This window comes from Pipistrellus hanaki, assembly GCF_964339955.1.
Source record: "Pipistrellus hanaki genome assembly, chromosome: 19".
Lineage (NCBI taxonomy): Eukaryota > Metazoa > Chordata > Mammalia > Chiroptera > Vespertilionidae > Pipistrellus > Pipistrellus hanaki.
In genome coordinates this window covers 5,718,915-5,734,154 of record NC_140521.1, presented here as the reverse complement: position 1 = coordinate 5,734,154, position 15,240 = coordinate 5,718,915, and the positions used below count along the sequence as shown (strand labels likewise).

At 60.9% G+C, this 15,240-nt stretch overlaps 2 protein-coding genes across 3 annotated transcripts in view; both read left to right on the top strand.

Annotated features, from left to right (window-relative positions):
• Window positions 1-15,240, top strand: part of TMEM119 (transmembrane protein 119) — a 183,290-nt gene that overhangs the window by 155,467 nt on the left and 12,583 nt on the right. The gene's annotated exons all lie outside the window — the stretch shown is intronic.
• SELPLG (selectin P ligand) lies at window positions 1,219-8,961 on the top strand. 2 transcript variants are annotated; one of them, XM_084868186.1, is made up of 3 exons: window positions 4,656-4,943; window positions 5,355-5,448; window positions 6,175-8,961. In XM_084868186.1, exons 1-3 carry the CDS (start codon window positions 4,932-4,934, stop codon window positions 7,359-7,361), a joined length of 1,293 nt encoding a protein of 430 aa, XP_084724312.1. In that variant the 5' UTR covers window positions 4,656-4,931; the 3' UTR covers window positions 7,362-8,961. The 2 variants fall into 2 exon arrangements, with proteins under 2 accessions (XP_084724313.1, XP_084724312.1); XM_084868187.1 differs by lacking the exons at window positions 4,656-4,943; window positions 5,355-5,448 and adding an exon at window positions 1,219-1,492.

Genomic DNA, 15,240 nt, shown 5'->3' with positions numbered 1-15,240 from the left:
GTGACCCCTCGGAGCCCGGACCCCCTCCCTCCCTCTGGAGGAAGCCTGCTCCTGGGCTGGGCTGAACAGGAACTCCCGCAGTTCTGTCCCCATTGGGGAAGGGGAACTGAGTCCTGGCCCCAGTGGGCCCGGAGTGGCCATTTCCCCTTTAAATGACTCAACCCGGCCATTCTCAATAATGAAAAAGTCTGAAATATCGCCCAGATTACCAAACATATGACTCAGAGACAAGGAGTGAGCGAATGGGCAGGCCTGCCACAAACTTTCAATTCGTAAATATAAAACCCAAGCAAATACACACACACACACACACACACACACACACACACACACACACCGGCCTGTGAAGCACAACAAAGCGATAAATCAAGGCGAGCCTCTATAAGGACCGACCCCACCAGCAGGGGAGAAGGGAGAGGGTAGGGGGGACCAGTTCGCATTTTCCAACGGCCTGTGTGCAGGGCGGGGCATGTGCCCCTTAGCGCCCTGTGGGGAGCTCAGGCCACAGGCCGGAGAGCTCGGTGCAGCCCACCCCAGGCCTCCCGGCCTTTGCCCACAGACTGCTCTCCGCCTGGGCTGCCCACCCAGCCCGCCCCACTGGTACCTCAGGGGCCACTTCTCCTTGAAAGAGCCTCCTGGCACCCCTCCCCCGTCCCGGCTGCCACAGGGCGCCACGACCGCACGGTGTCATCACGGCCTGTTTACTGGCACACCAGCCAGCTTCCCCACCGGGGGAAGGGCTACCCGGGGGCCGGCGTCTGGCTGCCGGCCCTGGGACCGCTCCCTGACCCGATGGGCAGAGAGAGCCAGCGGGCCCTGCCCTCCTCCTGGGATTGCAACCTGGCTCCTCAGAGAGGCTCTGGCTGCAGCTGAGCAGGTCACCTGCACACACACACACACACAGACACACACACACATGCACGCACACAGGCACACACACACAGGCACACACAGGCACACACAGGCACACACAGGCACACACACACACATACACACGCAGGCAAGGGGAACGTTTGCACCACAAGAGAAGGCTGGGCTCCCCTAGCCATCCCCACCCTCCTGTGCCCCTGCTTCCTCCCTCCCAGGGCGGGTCCCCTGTGGCTCCCACTTTCCATCCACTGCGGCCCGATGCTCTGGCCTTTCCCGGCCTGGGTGCCTCGGCCGTGGCGCCCCAGAACGTGTCCGTGTGGTGCTTGGTGGTGGCCTGGCCACCAGAATCCAAGAGTGACCCCCGGCCCCCCTGCCACCCAGCCCCGTCCACAACTCCACCCAAGCTGTCACCAGCGAGGAGGTGTGGGCCGTCACGTGAGCCTATCTGAGCAACCACATTCTCGCTTCCTTCTTTCACGGCCGTTGGGCGTTGGCGGGGCGGAGGGCCGGGGCGGGGGAGACACAGCAGAGCCCTGCAGCCTGGCTGGGTCCTTGTCCCTGACACGGGGAAGCCGCTCTGGGCCCACGAGGCAGCTGTCCCATGCTCCGCTGAGCATGGCCGGTGAGTGCTGGCTCACAGAACCACAGGGCTGCCCCGGGCTGCCCAAGGGGCGGGGGTGGGGGTGACGGGGTGCCCAAGGGACCAGCGGTCCCGTCTGGCAGCAGACGGCAGGTGGGGGGGGCAGGCCCTGGGCCGCAGCCCCCGGGGAGGGCCACCGAAGGTCGGGGGGCCGGGGGCCAGGGCCTGCCGGGAGCCCGTGGCTGTATTCGGCTCCCCACCACGGCCACCTGCCCCCTCGGGCGGGTGTGCCAGCGGCTGCTGGCCTGGGAGCATTCGGAATTCGAACAATTGGAGAAATCGGGAGCGTTTCTCTAAAAATCAGCCTATCTCCCCCCCACACACACACCCCTTTCGTGGGTGGGGCCCCGGGGCGCAGAGAGGGGAAGGGATTTGCTCGGGAGCAAGGCTGGGTTCGGTCTGGGGACACCTGGGAGGGGCGCACGGTTTGTCCATAAAAAATGTCGTTTCCGAAGCCGAGATCTTCATGCTTTTTGCTAAGACAGAGGTGATAACGCGTGGTCATAGGAAATGATTGAGCTATCAGAACCAGGGTGCCATTGCTGGCAAAATAACACAGGAATAATGACACCACTCAGTAATTTGTATTTGGGGTGCTTTAGGGGCAAAAAGTGGTGGCAATTACACACACATGAACACACACACACACACACACACACGAACACACACGAACACACACACACGCACACACACACGCACACACGCACCGTAGGCCGGGGTCAGGGCTCTGGCTGTCTGGAACCCTTCCCTTCCCTCCCAGGCTCTGGTTCTCTCCCTCTGCCGTCTGAGTTCCCAGGCCAGGCCTCTCGGGTCCGAGGGCAGGGGGCCCCGGATCGGTTCCCTCTGGGGCTGCCTGGCCGGCTGCACCTGGCAGGGCAGATGCCTCCCTCCCCAGGCCTGGCCAGCGGGGCTGGGGGAGGGAAACCCGGATGTGGGCACGGCCGGGCCGGGCTGCCAGGCTCAGCGCCTCCCGGCGGACGCAGGGCCTTCCGAGAGGCTGGGGACCCTTGGAGAACCCAGTGTCTCCTTTTAGGAGATGAGAAAACCGAGGCGTGGAGGGGAGAAGCGGCCGCTCCGGGGTGCAGGGCCCCCAGGAGCTGATAGTCCATGTAACCGTCTCAGACCAGCGCCTGGCACACTGCCTGCACTCGGCATTTGTGATTTCCTAGCCCGGTGGTGGGCAAACCGCAGCTGGCCAGCCACATGCGGCTCTTTGGCCCCTGGAGGGTGGCTCTTCCACAAAACACCACGGCCCCGGGCGAGTCTATGTTGAAGAAGTGGTGTTAGAAGAAGTTTACGTTAAAAAAATGTGGCTCTCCACAGAAATGTCAATCGCCGTCCTGTTGGTGTTTGGCTCTGTGGACGGATGAGTTTGCCGACCACGGGCCTCAGCGAGGCCAGGCTGCCCCTGCCCCGGGGCTTGCTGTGGAGGCAGATCCCCAGGCTTCCTGCCCGGGGTCTCTGACTGACGTGTCAGAGTGTGTCAGAGCTGCCCCGGGCTGGGGGCTTTCCAGGGATGCAGCCCTCCGGGTCGAACAGCAGTGCCAGCCGCTGGCCTTTACGGAGCACTCCCGACGGGCCAAACACGCCCCCGGGCCGCTCACTCCACCCACAGCCCCGCGGGGGGCATGCAGGGCCTGCCATCACCCCTGGGTTCCAGCCGGAGTCCACCTCAGAGGGTGAGCCCCGAGGTCACACAGCTTGTGAATGACAGGGCTGGATTTTTTTTTTTTTTTTAAATACCGTATTTTCCGGTGTATAAGACGACCCCCCAATTTTACAGTTAAAACATAGGTTTAGGCCTATATTCGCTGTATAAGACTACCCCCCACTCCCAAGGCAACACCAGTTCTTTTTTTTAATAGACCGCTTCTCTGACTCTGGCCAATCTGAGCAGGCTTTTTACTAGAACACAGTGTACAATATGTTTTTATTGATTTCAGAGAGGAAGGGAGAGACGGAGAGAGACAGAAACATCAACGATGAGAGAGAATCATGGATTAGCTACCTCCTGCGCGCCCCTACTAGGGACTGAGCCCCCAACCTGGAATCGAACCCGGGACTCTTCAGTTCGCAGTCTGACACTCTATCCACTGAGCCAAAAGGGCTGGGGCTGGATCTGGTCTTAATACTGGATTTGACGCCACGTTGGGCCAGGCCCTGTCCTGGCTGCCAGGACTTAGACCTGCGCTGGGATTGGGGTGTGTGTGTGGCGAGGGGGGCGGTGAGGGATCCCGTGGGCCTCGGTTTGACCTGCTTGTGTGTTTGGAGCCGGCCCTTCTCTTGCGGCTGCTCAGGTCCTAAGGTTCCAGGAACGTGAACTTTGGGACTGCTGGGGAGGGACCAATATGCTGAGGGGGAGGTCACGTGTGGCCCGGGTGGCTGCACAGTGTGGTCCCTGGAGCTGGGGTGTATGTCCCCCTCCCTCTGCGCCCCCAAGCCCAGGTGGGGCTCGGCAGACAAGCAGGGTGTGACAGCTCTTTGTCGCTCTCTGAGCCCTGCCCGCCCCCTCCTGTGGTAAGCGGCTCTTTTCCTGCCATTGGGGGGGTTGTGGGGGGGGGCTGAGGTGACAGGGGAGGCCCGGAGGAAGTTCCCGCTCTGGGGCTGTTTTCCTGATCTGTAGAATGGGCATCACCGCAGCCCGAGTGAAGGGAAGATGCAGGAGGCCCCTCCTGGGATGGGATGATCCATCCACAGCGAGGGAATTAGTTTTTACAGTTTATATGTTTTTATTGATTTCAGAGAGGAAGGGAGAGGGAGAGAGATAGAAACATCAGTAACGAGAGGGAAATTGTGGATCGGCTGCCTCCTGCGTGCACCACCCTGGAGATCGAGCCCGCAACCCGGGCAGGTGCCCTTGACCGGAATCGAACCTGGAACCCTTCAGTCCGCAGGCCGGCGCTCTATCCACTGAGCCACACCGGCGAGGGCTGGAGAGGGCTTTCCAAGACATCTCTGGTTAGAGTGTGTATTTGAGCCACTATCCGTTATATAAATATATTTAAAAAATAAATAATATTTTTATAATATAAAAATATATATATATTTTATTGATTTTTTTTGTTTTGTTTTTTTTTTACAGAGAGGAAGTGAGAGGATAGAGATCTAGAAACATCAATGAGAGAGAAGCATCCATTCAGCTGCCTCCTGCACACCCCCTACTGGGGATGTGCCTGCAACCAAGGTACTTGCCTTTGACCGGAATCGAACCTGGGACCCTTCAGTCCACAGGCTGACGCTCTATCCGCTGAGCCACACCGGTTAGGGCATCGCCCCCATTCTTTGAGGCAGTGGGACCTGTTTGACAGATGAGGAAACCGAGGCTCAGAGAAGGTGAAGTGACCTGCCCAGGGTCCCACAGCTGCTAAGGGGCCTCCCCGGTGCCCCCACCCCACGCCTCTGCAAGCACCGGACTGTGGGGATGGGGACCGGGGTGAGGGCCCCTCTCCATGCATCCTCCCAGCTCCCAGGCTTCAGACCGTGCGGCCCTGACTCACCGAGAGGCCTCTCCCCACCCAGGAACCGGTGGGCTGGGCCTTGAGGGTTTGCCCCTCCCTCCGCAGGAAGTGGCTGAGGGCTCAGCCTTCCAGGAACTGAGAAGTGAGCTGGGGGTGCGTCTCCTCCTAGTTATGAAATATGAAATACGGCTCTGAGCCCGTGGCGTCTCCCACAGCGCCTCTGCCCCCGGAGCGTGGGGGTGGGGCCGAGGTTAGGCCACACTCTCTTCCCCTAAGGAGGCCCTCCACCCCACGTGCAAAGAGCCCAGGCCGGGGAGAGTGGAACAGAGGGGTCGGGACCACACGCCAAGAGGCCCCCGGTCCAAGCAGGCGGTGTTATCCTGTAGGCCGGCGGCCCCCAAGCTCTTGGCCATGGACCCCCATCAGCGGATGAGCGCATGGATCTACGGATGAACTGTATACGGGAACGCCTCCACTCAGGTCCTATGACAAACGTATCCAGAAATGGGGGTCAAGAAGGGGAGCCCTAGCCAGATTGGCTCAGTGGATAGAGCGTCGGCCTGCGGACTCAAGGGTCTCAGGTTCGATTCCAGCCAAGGGCATGTACCTTGGTTGTGGGCACATCCCCAGTAAGGGGTGCACAGGAGGCAGCCGATCGATGTTTCTAACTCTCTATCCCTCTTCCTTCCTCTCTATAAAAAAATCAATTAAAAAATATATATATATGATGATGATGACATAAGAAGCTCTAATCGTTCATATTTTCTTTTAAAGTTTTTATTTTGTTTTAATTTTTATTGATTTTAGAGAAAGGAGGAGGAGGAGGAGAGGGAGGAAGGTTGACTTGTTGTCCCATTTACCTATGCATTCACGGGTTGGTTCTTGTATGTGCCCCGAACGGGGATCGAACCCACAACCTCGGTGTAGGGGACGACATGCTAATGAACGGGTGTACAGGCCACGGCTTTCTGTCTGCACCCCGTGGCCGTCCACGTTGATCAGCAGGAAAAGCCGTTATTGGCGGGGGCCGCTGTGCACCAGGCACGGCCTCGTCAGGAGGGTGCCCGGAGCCGAGCATCTGCCCCAGAGCAGACACCCACCCAGCCGTGGCCGCCCAGCATCCCAGCGGAGGGGGGTGGGGGAGGGAGGGCTCGGCAGCCCAGGGGTGGCGCCGTCCTGACGTCCCCTGTCCGTGTCTCCCTGCAGGTGCCATGCCTCTGCCGCTCCTCCTGCTGCTGGTCCTGCTGGGCCCCGGCAGCCGCCTCAGCCTCGGGCAGCCGGACGGCCAGGGGGGTGCGGACGAGGACGACCTGGGAGAGTACGATGACGAGTACGTCACGGACCCTCCGGAGATGCTGGAGACCACCGCAGGGGCCGGGGCCCCGGGGCCCGAGCACCAGGCCACGGTGGGAACGCTGGGGCAGAGAGGCACCTCCGAGCCAGCCACCCCGGAGGCGACCACAGGAGCAGCCCCTGGGAAGCCCACCCCGGAACTGGCCACATCGGGGGTTCCGGTCACACCGGGCCCTCTGGCCACAGAACTGGACACTACCACCCCTCCCTTCACAGAGGCTCTGTCCACAGAGGGGGCTCCGTCCACACAGCTGGCCGCCGCAAAGGCCCTGCCCACAGAGCCACTGACCACGCAACGCATAGCCACGGAGGCCCTGACCACGGAGCCACTGACCAAGCAACCCACAGCCACGGAGGTCCTGACCATGGAGCCACTGACCACACAATCCACAGTCACGGATGTCCTGACCACGGAGCCACCGACCACGCAAACCACAGCCACAGAGGCTCTGACCACGGAGCCACTGACCACGCAAACCACAGCCACGGAGGCCCTGACCACGGAGCCGGCTACCACAGCAGCCCCTCCCCCGGCACCCATGACCACAGAGACCCTGTCCGAGGAGCCGGCCACCACGGAGGCGCTGTCCACGGCGGGTCTCTCCACGGCCCTTCTCGTGCCGTCTGACCCTCGCCACGGGGGTGCCACCGTGGCCGTCGGCAACTCCTCGGACGCCTCCTTCAAACGGGGGGAGAGCAGCCAGGGCCTGTCCACGCCGAGCCCCACGCGGGGCCCGGATTACATGCCCGTGAAGCACTGCCTGCTGGCCATCCTCATCCTGGCGCTGGTGGCCACCACCTTCCTGGTGTGCACCGTGGTGCTGGCCGTGCGCCTCTCCCGCAGGAACCACATGTACCACGTGCGCAGCTACTCGCCCACCGAGATGGTCTGCATCTCCTCCCTGCTGCCCGAGGGCGGCGAGGCGCCCGCCCCCACGGCCAACGGCAGCCTGCCCGCCGCCAAGGGCCCGGGCCCGAAGGACGGGCCCCGGGAGGACCCCGGCGGGGATGACCTCACCCTGCGCAGCTTCCTCCCCTAGCGCCCCCCGCCCGCGGCCCTGGGCACGGCCCCGGCTCCCCGCTGCCTCCCTCCGCGGCCCCGGGCCTCCTCCCGCCCCTGGGAGGGTCTCCAGGGCAGGGCCCTGGCCACTCCGCCAGGACCGAGGGCAGCCGGGGTCCGAGGCCTCTCCTTCCTCCTGGCCACTGGAGCCTCATGCCCACGAGCCCAGGGAAGAGTCAGGTCCCCTGCCGGCACCCACCGCTCTTCTCTCCGGTCGCCAATCACCATGCATTTGGGGTGGGGGGGCCCTGAGGAGTGTGGGGTTCCTGAGACCACTCCCGCCGGACCCCAAAGGGGGCAGCTCGGCTCTCCTCAGCTACGCCTCTGGGGGACCCGGGGTGAGGTCTTTTCTTTCTCTTTCTTTCTTTCTTTCTTTCTTTCTTTCTTTCTTTCTTTCTTTCTTTCTTTCTTTCTTTCTTTCTTTCTGAGTTTCCACTGAGTATTTTTAAGTAATTCTTTATTGTGGAGACTATTGCCTCTGCCCCTTTCTCCGTGTGCCCGTGAGGGCCGGGCAGGGTGGGGAGCCCAGGGCCACCCTTATCTGAGACGGCGTGGGCCCGCGAGCTTCCTGCTGGCGACAGAGCAGCCCCATCCTGCCCTCTCCCCCGCCCCCGGGTCCCGGGTGCAGCTGGGCTCGGTTCTGTTCCCCAAGGGCCCCGTGTCCTGCGGCCCAGCCCGGGCCCAGCCCGGGCCCCGTGCTTGGCAAATTTTTAAAATATATATATATATATTGTATATATATTTTTTTATTTCAGAGCAGAAGGGAGAGGGAGAGAGAGAGAAACATCTGTGATGAGAGAGAATCATTGATGAGCTGCCTCCTGCACGCCCCACTCTGAGGACTGATCCCGCAACCCAGGCCTGTGCCCTGACCGGGAATCGAACCGTGACCTCCTGGTTCACAGGCCGGCGTTCAACCGCTGAGCGTGGCCACCCTCGGCGAATGTTTGATGAGCGTGTGCTGGCTGAATGCGTCAGAATCAAGGGGCCTCCTTCAGGTGGGGTCGGCCCTCCCCCCCAGTCCCACCCCCTCAGGAAGCCCATGCTCAGGCTGTGGGGTTAACAGTGTTGTGTCTTGGACAGGAGGGTAGGGGTGATGGGAATGGGGGTGGGGAATCTTGGTATAACCCTGAGCAGCTGGGGAAGGTGTCAGGCCGTTTGGAGGTAAGGGAAGGGACCCCTTTATTTAGCCCCCCCCCCCTTTGAGCCAGTCCTGGCCTACAGAATTGCCCCCCAATCTCAGACAGGTCTGCACATCAGCGCCAGCCTCCCCAGGACCCCACCGTGTCCTCCCTCTCCGTCCCACTCAGGGCCGGACTCCCATGAACACCCAGGACCCACCCACTCCCCCCACAGACTCCGTGGCTTCTGTCCAGCTCCCAGGAGTGCGGACTGGCTGTCATTTAAAAGCTCGGGGCCGGCAGACTTTTTCTTAAAGGGCCAGGCAGGACATATTTTAGGTTTTGTGGGGAAGCTGGGCCCCTGTTGCAACTTTTCAACTCTCTTACCGTACTGCCGGTGCTGCGCCTCGACTGATACGGTGTGCGACTGGTTTCTAATAAAACTTTATTTATAAACAAGCAGCCGGCTGGATTGGGCTCTGTGTGTTTGCTGACCCCGGACCTCAGCGTTGGGTGACCAGAGGGCCCCCGTCTGCCTGAAACGTGCTGGATTTTTTTTTTTTCACTTTTATTTATTTATGTATTTATTTTTGGTGAATCCTCACTGGAGGCTCCGTTGATTTTTAGGAAGAGTCTAAGAGAGGGAGAGACGGAGAGAAACATCAGGGCCCGGGGCAGGGGAGGAGCCTGCAACCAAGTTACGTACGTGACCTTGACTGGAATTGAACCCGGGTCCCTTGGGTCCACAGGCTGACGCTCTATCCACTGAGCCAAGCCGGTTAGGGCAAGACTTGCCTGATTTTAGCCCTGAAGTCCCCTGTGGCACCGGACTGCGTGCACGCATTACCACTTTCAAAACCCTCCTGGGCCCCGGGCTCAGGTCAGAGAGCGGAGGCCTCTCGAGGTGAAGCCACAGGCCCACCTTCCGTGGCCGTGCCCACCTTCCGTGGCCGGGCCCACCTTCTGTGGCCGTGCCCACCTTCCGTGGCCAGGCCCACCTTCCGTGGCCGGGCCCACCGTCCTTGACCGGGCCCACCATCCGTGGCCGGGCCCACCGTCCGTGGCCGGGCCCACCTTCCGTGGCCGGGCCCACCATCCATGGCCGGGCCCACCTTCTGTGGCTGGGCCGGATTCCGCCTCCATCTTCCGCCTCCCCGTGCCTCTCAGTCATTTTCCTACAGAGAGCGAGCGGGACCTGCCGCCTCTCGCCCACCCCGCTCGGCCTTCATCTCAGGGGAGGCGTTTTCTCTTCTAGAAAAATACCTCCAGGGGCCTCTCCGGACGCGAACCACCCTCCACTCCAGGACACAACCTGCACAGAGATTTCAAAGAGGCTGGGGTCTGAGGCGCTGGCTGCAGGCAGCCCAGGAGAGAGGGGGAGGGAGGAAGAGGCGGGGCTGGGGCAAGGCAGGGGGACATGGAGGGGCGCCCTCCCCTGTCCTGAGCCCCCAGGACGAGTCGCATACGCGAGGGAGGTGCGCTCGAGGTGCTTTGGTGGAAGAGGGGTGTCCTCTGGGGCCCGGGGCAGCCAGCCCTGGAGTAAAAGGGTTGATGCGTTAGGAGCCACCTGTCACTCACGTCCCCTTCGGGCGGGATCAGAAAGATCCGCTGGGCGGCTCCCCTATGGGGTTTGGGATCCAGAAGCTAAAAGTCTTGGGGGGGGGCAGCTGAGAAGCTCTGTCGGGGTCCTGTTTCCTCGTCTTTCATCTTTCGGGGCGGGGAGCGGGTCTCCCTTTCTCCCTGGGGCCTCAGAGGGCCTGGTGTTCTGTGTGTTTCTCTGAGGTGCGGGATGGAAGGGAATCAGAGACGATGGGTGCCTAAAGCAGCCACCAGGGGGCGCCCGGTACCAGCTCTTAGAGACACGGGCAGCCCTGAGCTGTCTTCTGCCCAGTGTTTGAGGATGGAGGGCTGCTGGTGGTGGTACCCAAGCCACGATCTGTCGTGCTTGCCAATCTCCTTGGTGTAAACACTTCCACGGCCGATTCTGAGCAACCGACCACTCCTCTAGTAGGTGATATAGTACATATAAATCACCCCAAGGGCATAAATAATAGGAGACTGTCATAAAGTAATTAGACATGGGTGGGTGTTGAGTATTGAGGACCTTGGTTTGTCATGTCACATGAGACAACTGGCTCGCAAGGTTCTGAAAACTGGACAGTCGGCTCTCAGGCACACAGGCCGGCTCCTGCCTACCCTGGGCCCTCCCTCCTGCCCAGCCTCCCGCTGTCCTTGGACGTCAGCGCCCGGATGGCCCCGTGAATCCATTCAGCAGCATCTCCTTGAGTCCCTCCCAGCACCCTCTCCCATTTTACAGACGGGAAAACGGAGGCTCAGAGAGACGAGCCACCTGCCCCGGATCATGCGTGAATGAAGCTCTGGGATTGGGAGCCAGGCCCGAATCAGAAAGCCCATAGCTGTTGTTTTCTGTTATTTAAAGAAAGCCACGTCCTTACAACTACGCCACACTGCCCAGAGCAGTGGGGTTCTAGGGGAATCCCATGCCCCCAAACTCTCACCCCTGCCGACCAGCCCTGGCGCCTGGAAGTCCCCACTTGTCACCTTTTTAAAAAAAAAAAAACTTTAAAAAAAAATATTTTATTGATTTTTTTTTTTTACAGAGAAAAAGAGAGAGGGATAGAGTCAGAAACATCAGTGAGAGAGAAACATCGACTAGCTGCCTCCTGCACACACCCCCACCGGGGATGTGCCCGCAACCAAGGCACATGCCCTTGACTGGAATCGAACCTGGGACCTTTCAGTCCGCAGGCCGATGCTCTATCCACTGAGCCACACCGGTTTCGGCCCCATTCGCCAACTTTTGCCGCTCCCGGCTGCTGCGGGAAGACGCTGACACGTGGAAGGGTGACCCACGTTCTTGCAGAGAGCAGAGCTGGGGCCGAGGACCGAGAGAGGAGGCTGGGGACCAGGAGCTGGGGTGTATCGGGCAGCGGCTCCATGCCCGGCCCCAGGCCACACCGTTTGCATGAGCTTATTTAGGCCTCACAACAACTCTACGTACCCGTGGTGGACACAACCATTACCCCCGTTTTACTGTAGGGGACACCGAGGTTCAGAAAGCTGGAACCCTTACTCCATCAGGACACACGGCTAAGACACTGGACTGCTGACTTCAGCTCCGGGCACAGGGAAGGAAGGCGGGTAGACAGGAAGTGGGGGGAGGGGGGAGGTGGCATGCTAAGTTTGTCTTAGGAGTTTGGGCTGCCAGCCCTGGGGGTGGCACATTCAGCAGGTGATCTGGGCAGAAGTTCCCCAAACTCATCCTCCATATCCCCCCTTCACGGGCTTCCCGCCAAGCCCCATAACTCCATGGTTATGGTGTGTCCGTTGTGTGCCAGGCCCTGGGGTGCCGGGGGGCCGTACGGAACTGGCCTTGCCTTTTGGGGCTCCTGGGTCTAAAGGGAGAAGGAGACGAATCGAATGATCATCCAGAGTCCAGAGAAGAGGGGCCGGGGGTGGGGGGACACACCCTCTGAGGGTGCGCAGTGTGGCCAGACCTTGGAGGTGGGGTGAGGAGAAGTCTGGAAACTGTCTGAGATGGGCAAGATGCAGGCTTGTTGACTTGGGAGAGAAAGGATAGAGAGAGAAGAATGTCCCAGGCATGGAGAACAGGCTTCAAGGAATCTCCCCCAGAGTTTTCAGCAGCCCCCCAACAAATAAACAGGTGAGACAGTGGGGTCCCCTAATCCCAGCAGCCAAAGCCTCTGAGCCCCAGCTCCTGCCCCGCTCAGACCCCCATCTCACCCATGGACAAACGTGTCCTTTGGATGCGTGAAGGAGAGCGCCTGCCGCCTCTCACTCACACTCTGCCTTCTCCACACCCTGCTGCCCCAGGACCTTTGCACGTGCCACCCCCCCTGCCCCGCGCTCTCCTCCCAGAGGTCTGCATGGCTGGCATGGTCTCATCCTTTAGGCCGCGGCGGGAGTGTCCCCTGCTCCGAGAGGCCCTCCCCTTTTCCCTCCGAGGCCCCGATGGCTGCCTGGGGTGATGCCGGTGGTATACTGGTTTTTATTTTTAAATATATTTTATTGACTTTTTTACAGAGAGGAAGGGAGAGGGATAGAGAGCTAGAAACATCGGGGAGAGAGAAACATCGACCAGCTGCCTCCTGCACACCTCCCACCGGGGATGTGCCCGCAACCAAGGATGTGCCCGCAACCTTGACCGGAATCGAACCCGGGACCCTTCAGTCCGCAGGCTGACGCTCTATCCACTGAGCCACACCGGTTAGGGCAGTATATCGGTTTTTGCTGTGCCAGGTTAGGGTCCTCTGTCCCCCACGCTCACTCTTTCCCTGCCCCTGCACGGAGCCTGGCGCCCAGCAGGGGCTCGGGAAACATTTGCTGGATGAACGACCCTTTGCGAGGGTGTGAGGGCAGAGGCAGGGCTGCCGGACGAGGGCGGAGATCCAGAGAGCCTCAGGGCTAAGAACCGTGGTCGGCAAACGGCGGCTCCCGAGCCACAGGCGGCTCTTTGGCCCCTGGAGGGTGGCTCTTCCACACAATACCACGGCCCAGGCGAGTCTGTGTTGAAGAAGTGGCGTTCGAAGAAGTTTACGTTTAAAACATGTGGCTCTCCAAAGACATGTCCATCGCTGTGCTGTTGATATTTGGCTCTGTGGGCTGATGAGTTTGCCGACCGCGGGGCTAGGAGTCCGGCAGACCTGGGTCAAACCCCCACTCCATGGACTGGCTGCAGGGCTCTGAGCTCCGGGAGCCTCAGCTTCCACATCTGTGAAATGGGGAGATCAACCTTGCTCCTCCTGGGGCTGGGGCTGGGGCTGGGGCTGGGGCTGGGGCTGGGCGGGGAGGGGAGGACAGGACTGAAATGAACAGGGATGTGGCTCATTCCTCCCAAGTCAGTGCCCATCCTGGGAGAGACAGCCCCTGGCTCCGGGCAGACGGGACCACCTGAGGGCCCCCCCCCGTGGAGGCCTCCGTGTCCCCCCCAAGCCTCGGGGCCTCGCCTCGCCTCTGTGGGTTGGGGAGCCAGCCTCAGCCCTGCCGAGCGCTCTGGTCTTTTCGCCTAAAATTAGCTCACAGATTCCTTGGCTGCCTGGCGGGTGCTTCCAAGCGACAATTCAAACCAGATGTTTCCAGCTGTGGGGGCCCCTCCCCCCCGGCCAGCACCCGTGTGCCTGCGTGTGTCCTGGCTCGGGGAGGCAGGACTCGGCCCGGGGAAGCTCACTCCGCTGTGCACAGGCAGGATCCCGGGGGCTGGGGGGCTGGGGGCTGGGGGGCTGGGGGGCTGGGGGGCTGGAGGGCTGGAGGGCTGGGGTCTGGGGAGACTGGGGGGCTGGGAGGCTGGGGGGCTGAGGACTGGGGGGCTGAGGACTGAGGGGCTGGGGAGACTGGGGGCTGGGGGGCTGAGGACTGAGGGAGTGGGGGGCTGGGGTCTGGGGAGACTGGGGGAGTCCTGATGGGTGGAGGAGGGGAAGAGCCAAGCCCCAGGCCTGCATGCTCAGCCTCCTAGGATGGGGACGCCCCTCGCTGACCAGCCTGTCGATGGGGTGTTGCGGGGCGGGGGGTGCTCTGCCCCTTTCCATCCCTAAGGGAGCGCCTTCTGTACGCCAGGCCTTTGTGTGCCGTCTTGTCCAGATGCTGCGATAGAGTCTCAGTCCCAGATGTCACTCGTGTTTATTTTGTTATTATTATTATTATTATTATTATTGTTATTATTATTATTTAGTGCCTGGTGCCATGGCTCTCTGTCTTCTCGCAGTAACCTCCCATTACCTCCCATTTCCCAGATGAGAAAACCGAGGCCCAGCGTGGCGGAGTAACAGCCCCCGGTCACCAGGTTCCCCGAGGGCAGGTGGCCTTGGCTTCTCCTGGGCGGGTTTCACCCCCGTGCTCTCACCCCCCGTGGCCCTGTCCCCCACGGCGGGCGGATCTGGGTGCGCGAAGACCCTCCCTGCGAGGTGGGCCCAGCCGGTGCAGGCACTGACCCGTGTCCCTCAGCCCATCTCCCCCCACTCCTCCCCGCGTCTCACTCCGGGCCGGACCCCCTTCTCAACGGCGGGGGTGGGGGGGAGGCCCCCATTGCCAGCAGGACTGCGAAGAAGTTCAGAAGCATCCTCTGGGTTCCCTCTCCTGGTGGTGGGTGCTGGGGTGGGGGCTCCTGGGGACCCAGGGCAGCGGTGGTGGTTGGGGGGCAGGAAGTGGGGCCAGGCCTGCGGTGGGTGCTGCGTGTGTTTACATTCCGGCCCTCCCCGCGGCTCCCTCCCCCGCGGGCTAATGAGGCTGCTCCCGGCCGGCCCGGGAATGTAAATGTTTACAGCATCGCCTGTGCAGCTGGCTGGCCCCACAGCCTCAGGAAGCCGGGCCTCCGCTCAGCCCCCTCCCCACGCCGTCCAGAAAGGCGCGGGCGCAGGGCTCTTTGTGTGTCTGTAAGAGACGCCGAACCAAGTCACCACCCACGGGGAGCGCGCACGTCCGAAGCAGGCAGCTGGCTCTTATCGTAGGACTGACCCTGTTTCCCCGAAAATAAGACAGTGTCTTCTGTTAATTTTTGCTCCCAAAGATGCGCTAGGTCTTATTTTCAGGGGATGTCTTATTTTTTTTCCATGAAGAAGAATACGGCACACATTGATTGTTAAATGAAAATAAAGGAAATGTATTACCTGTATACGGTACGGCAGTACGGTAGTTGTCAACACAAACCAGACAAACTGTGAATCCTACAGGATCAAGAATTGACTCATTTATTCCATGACA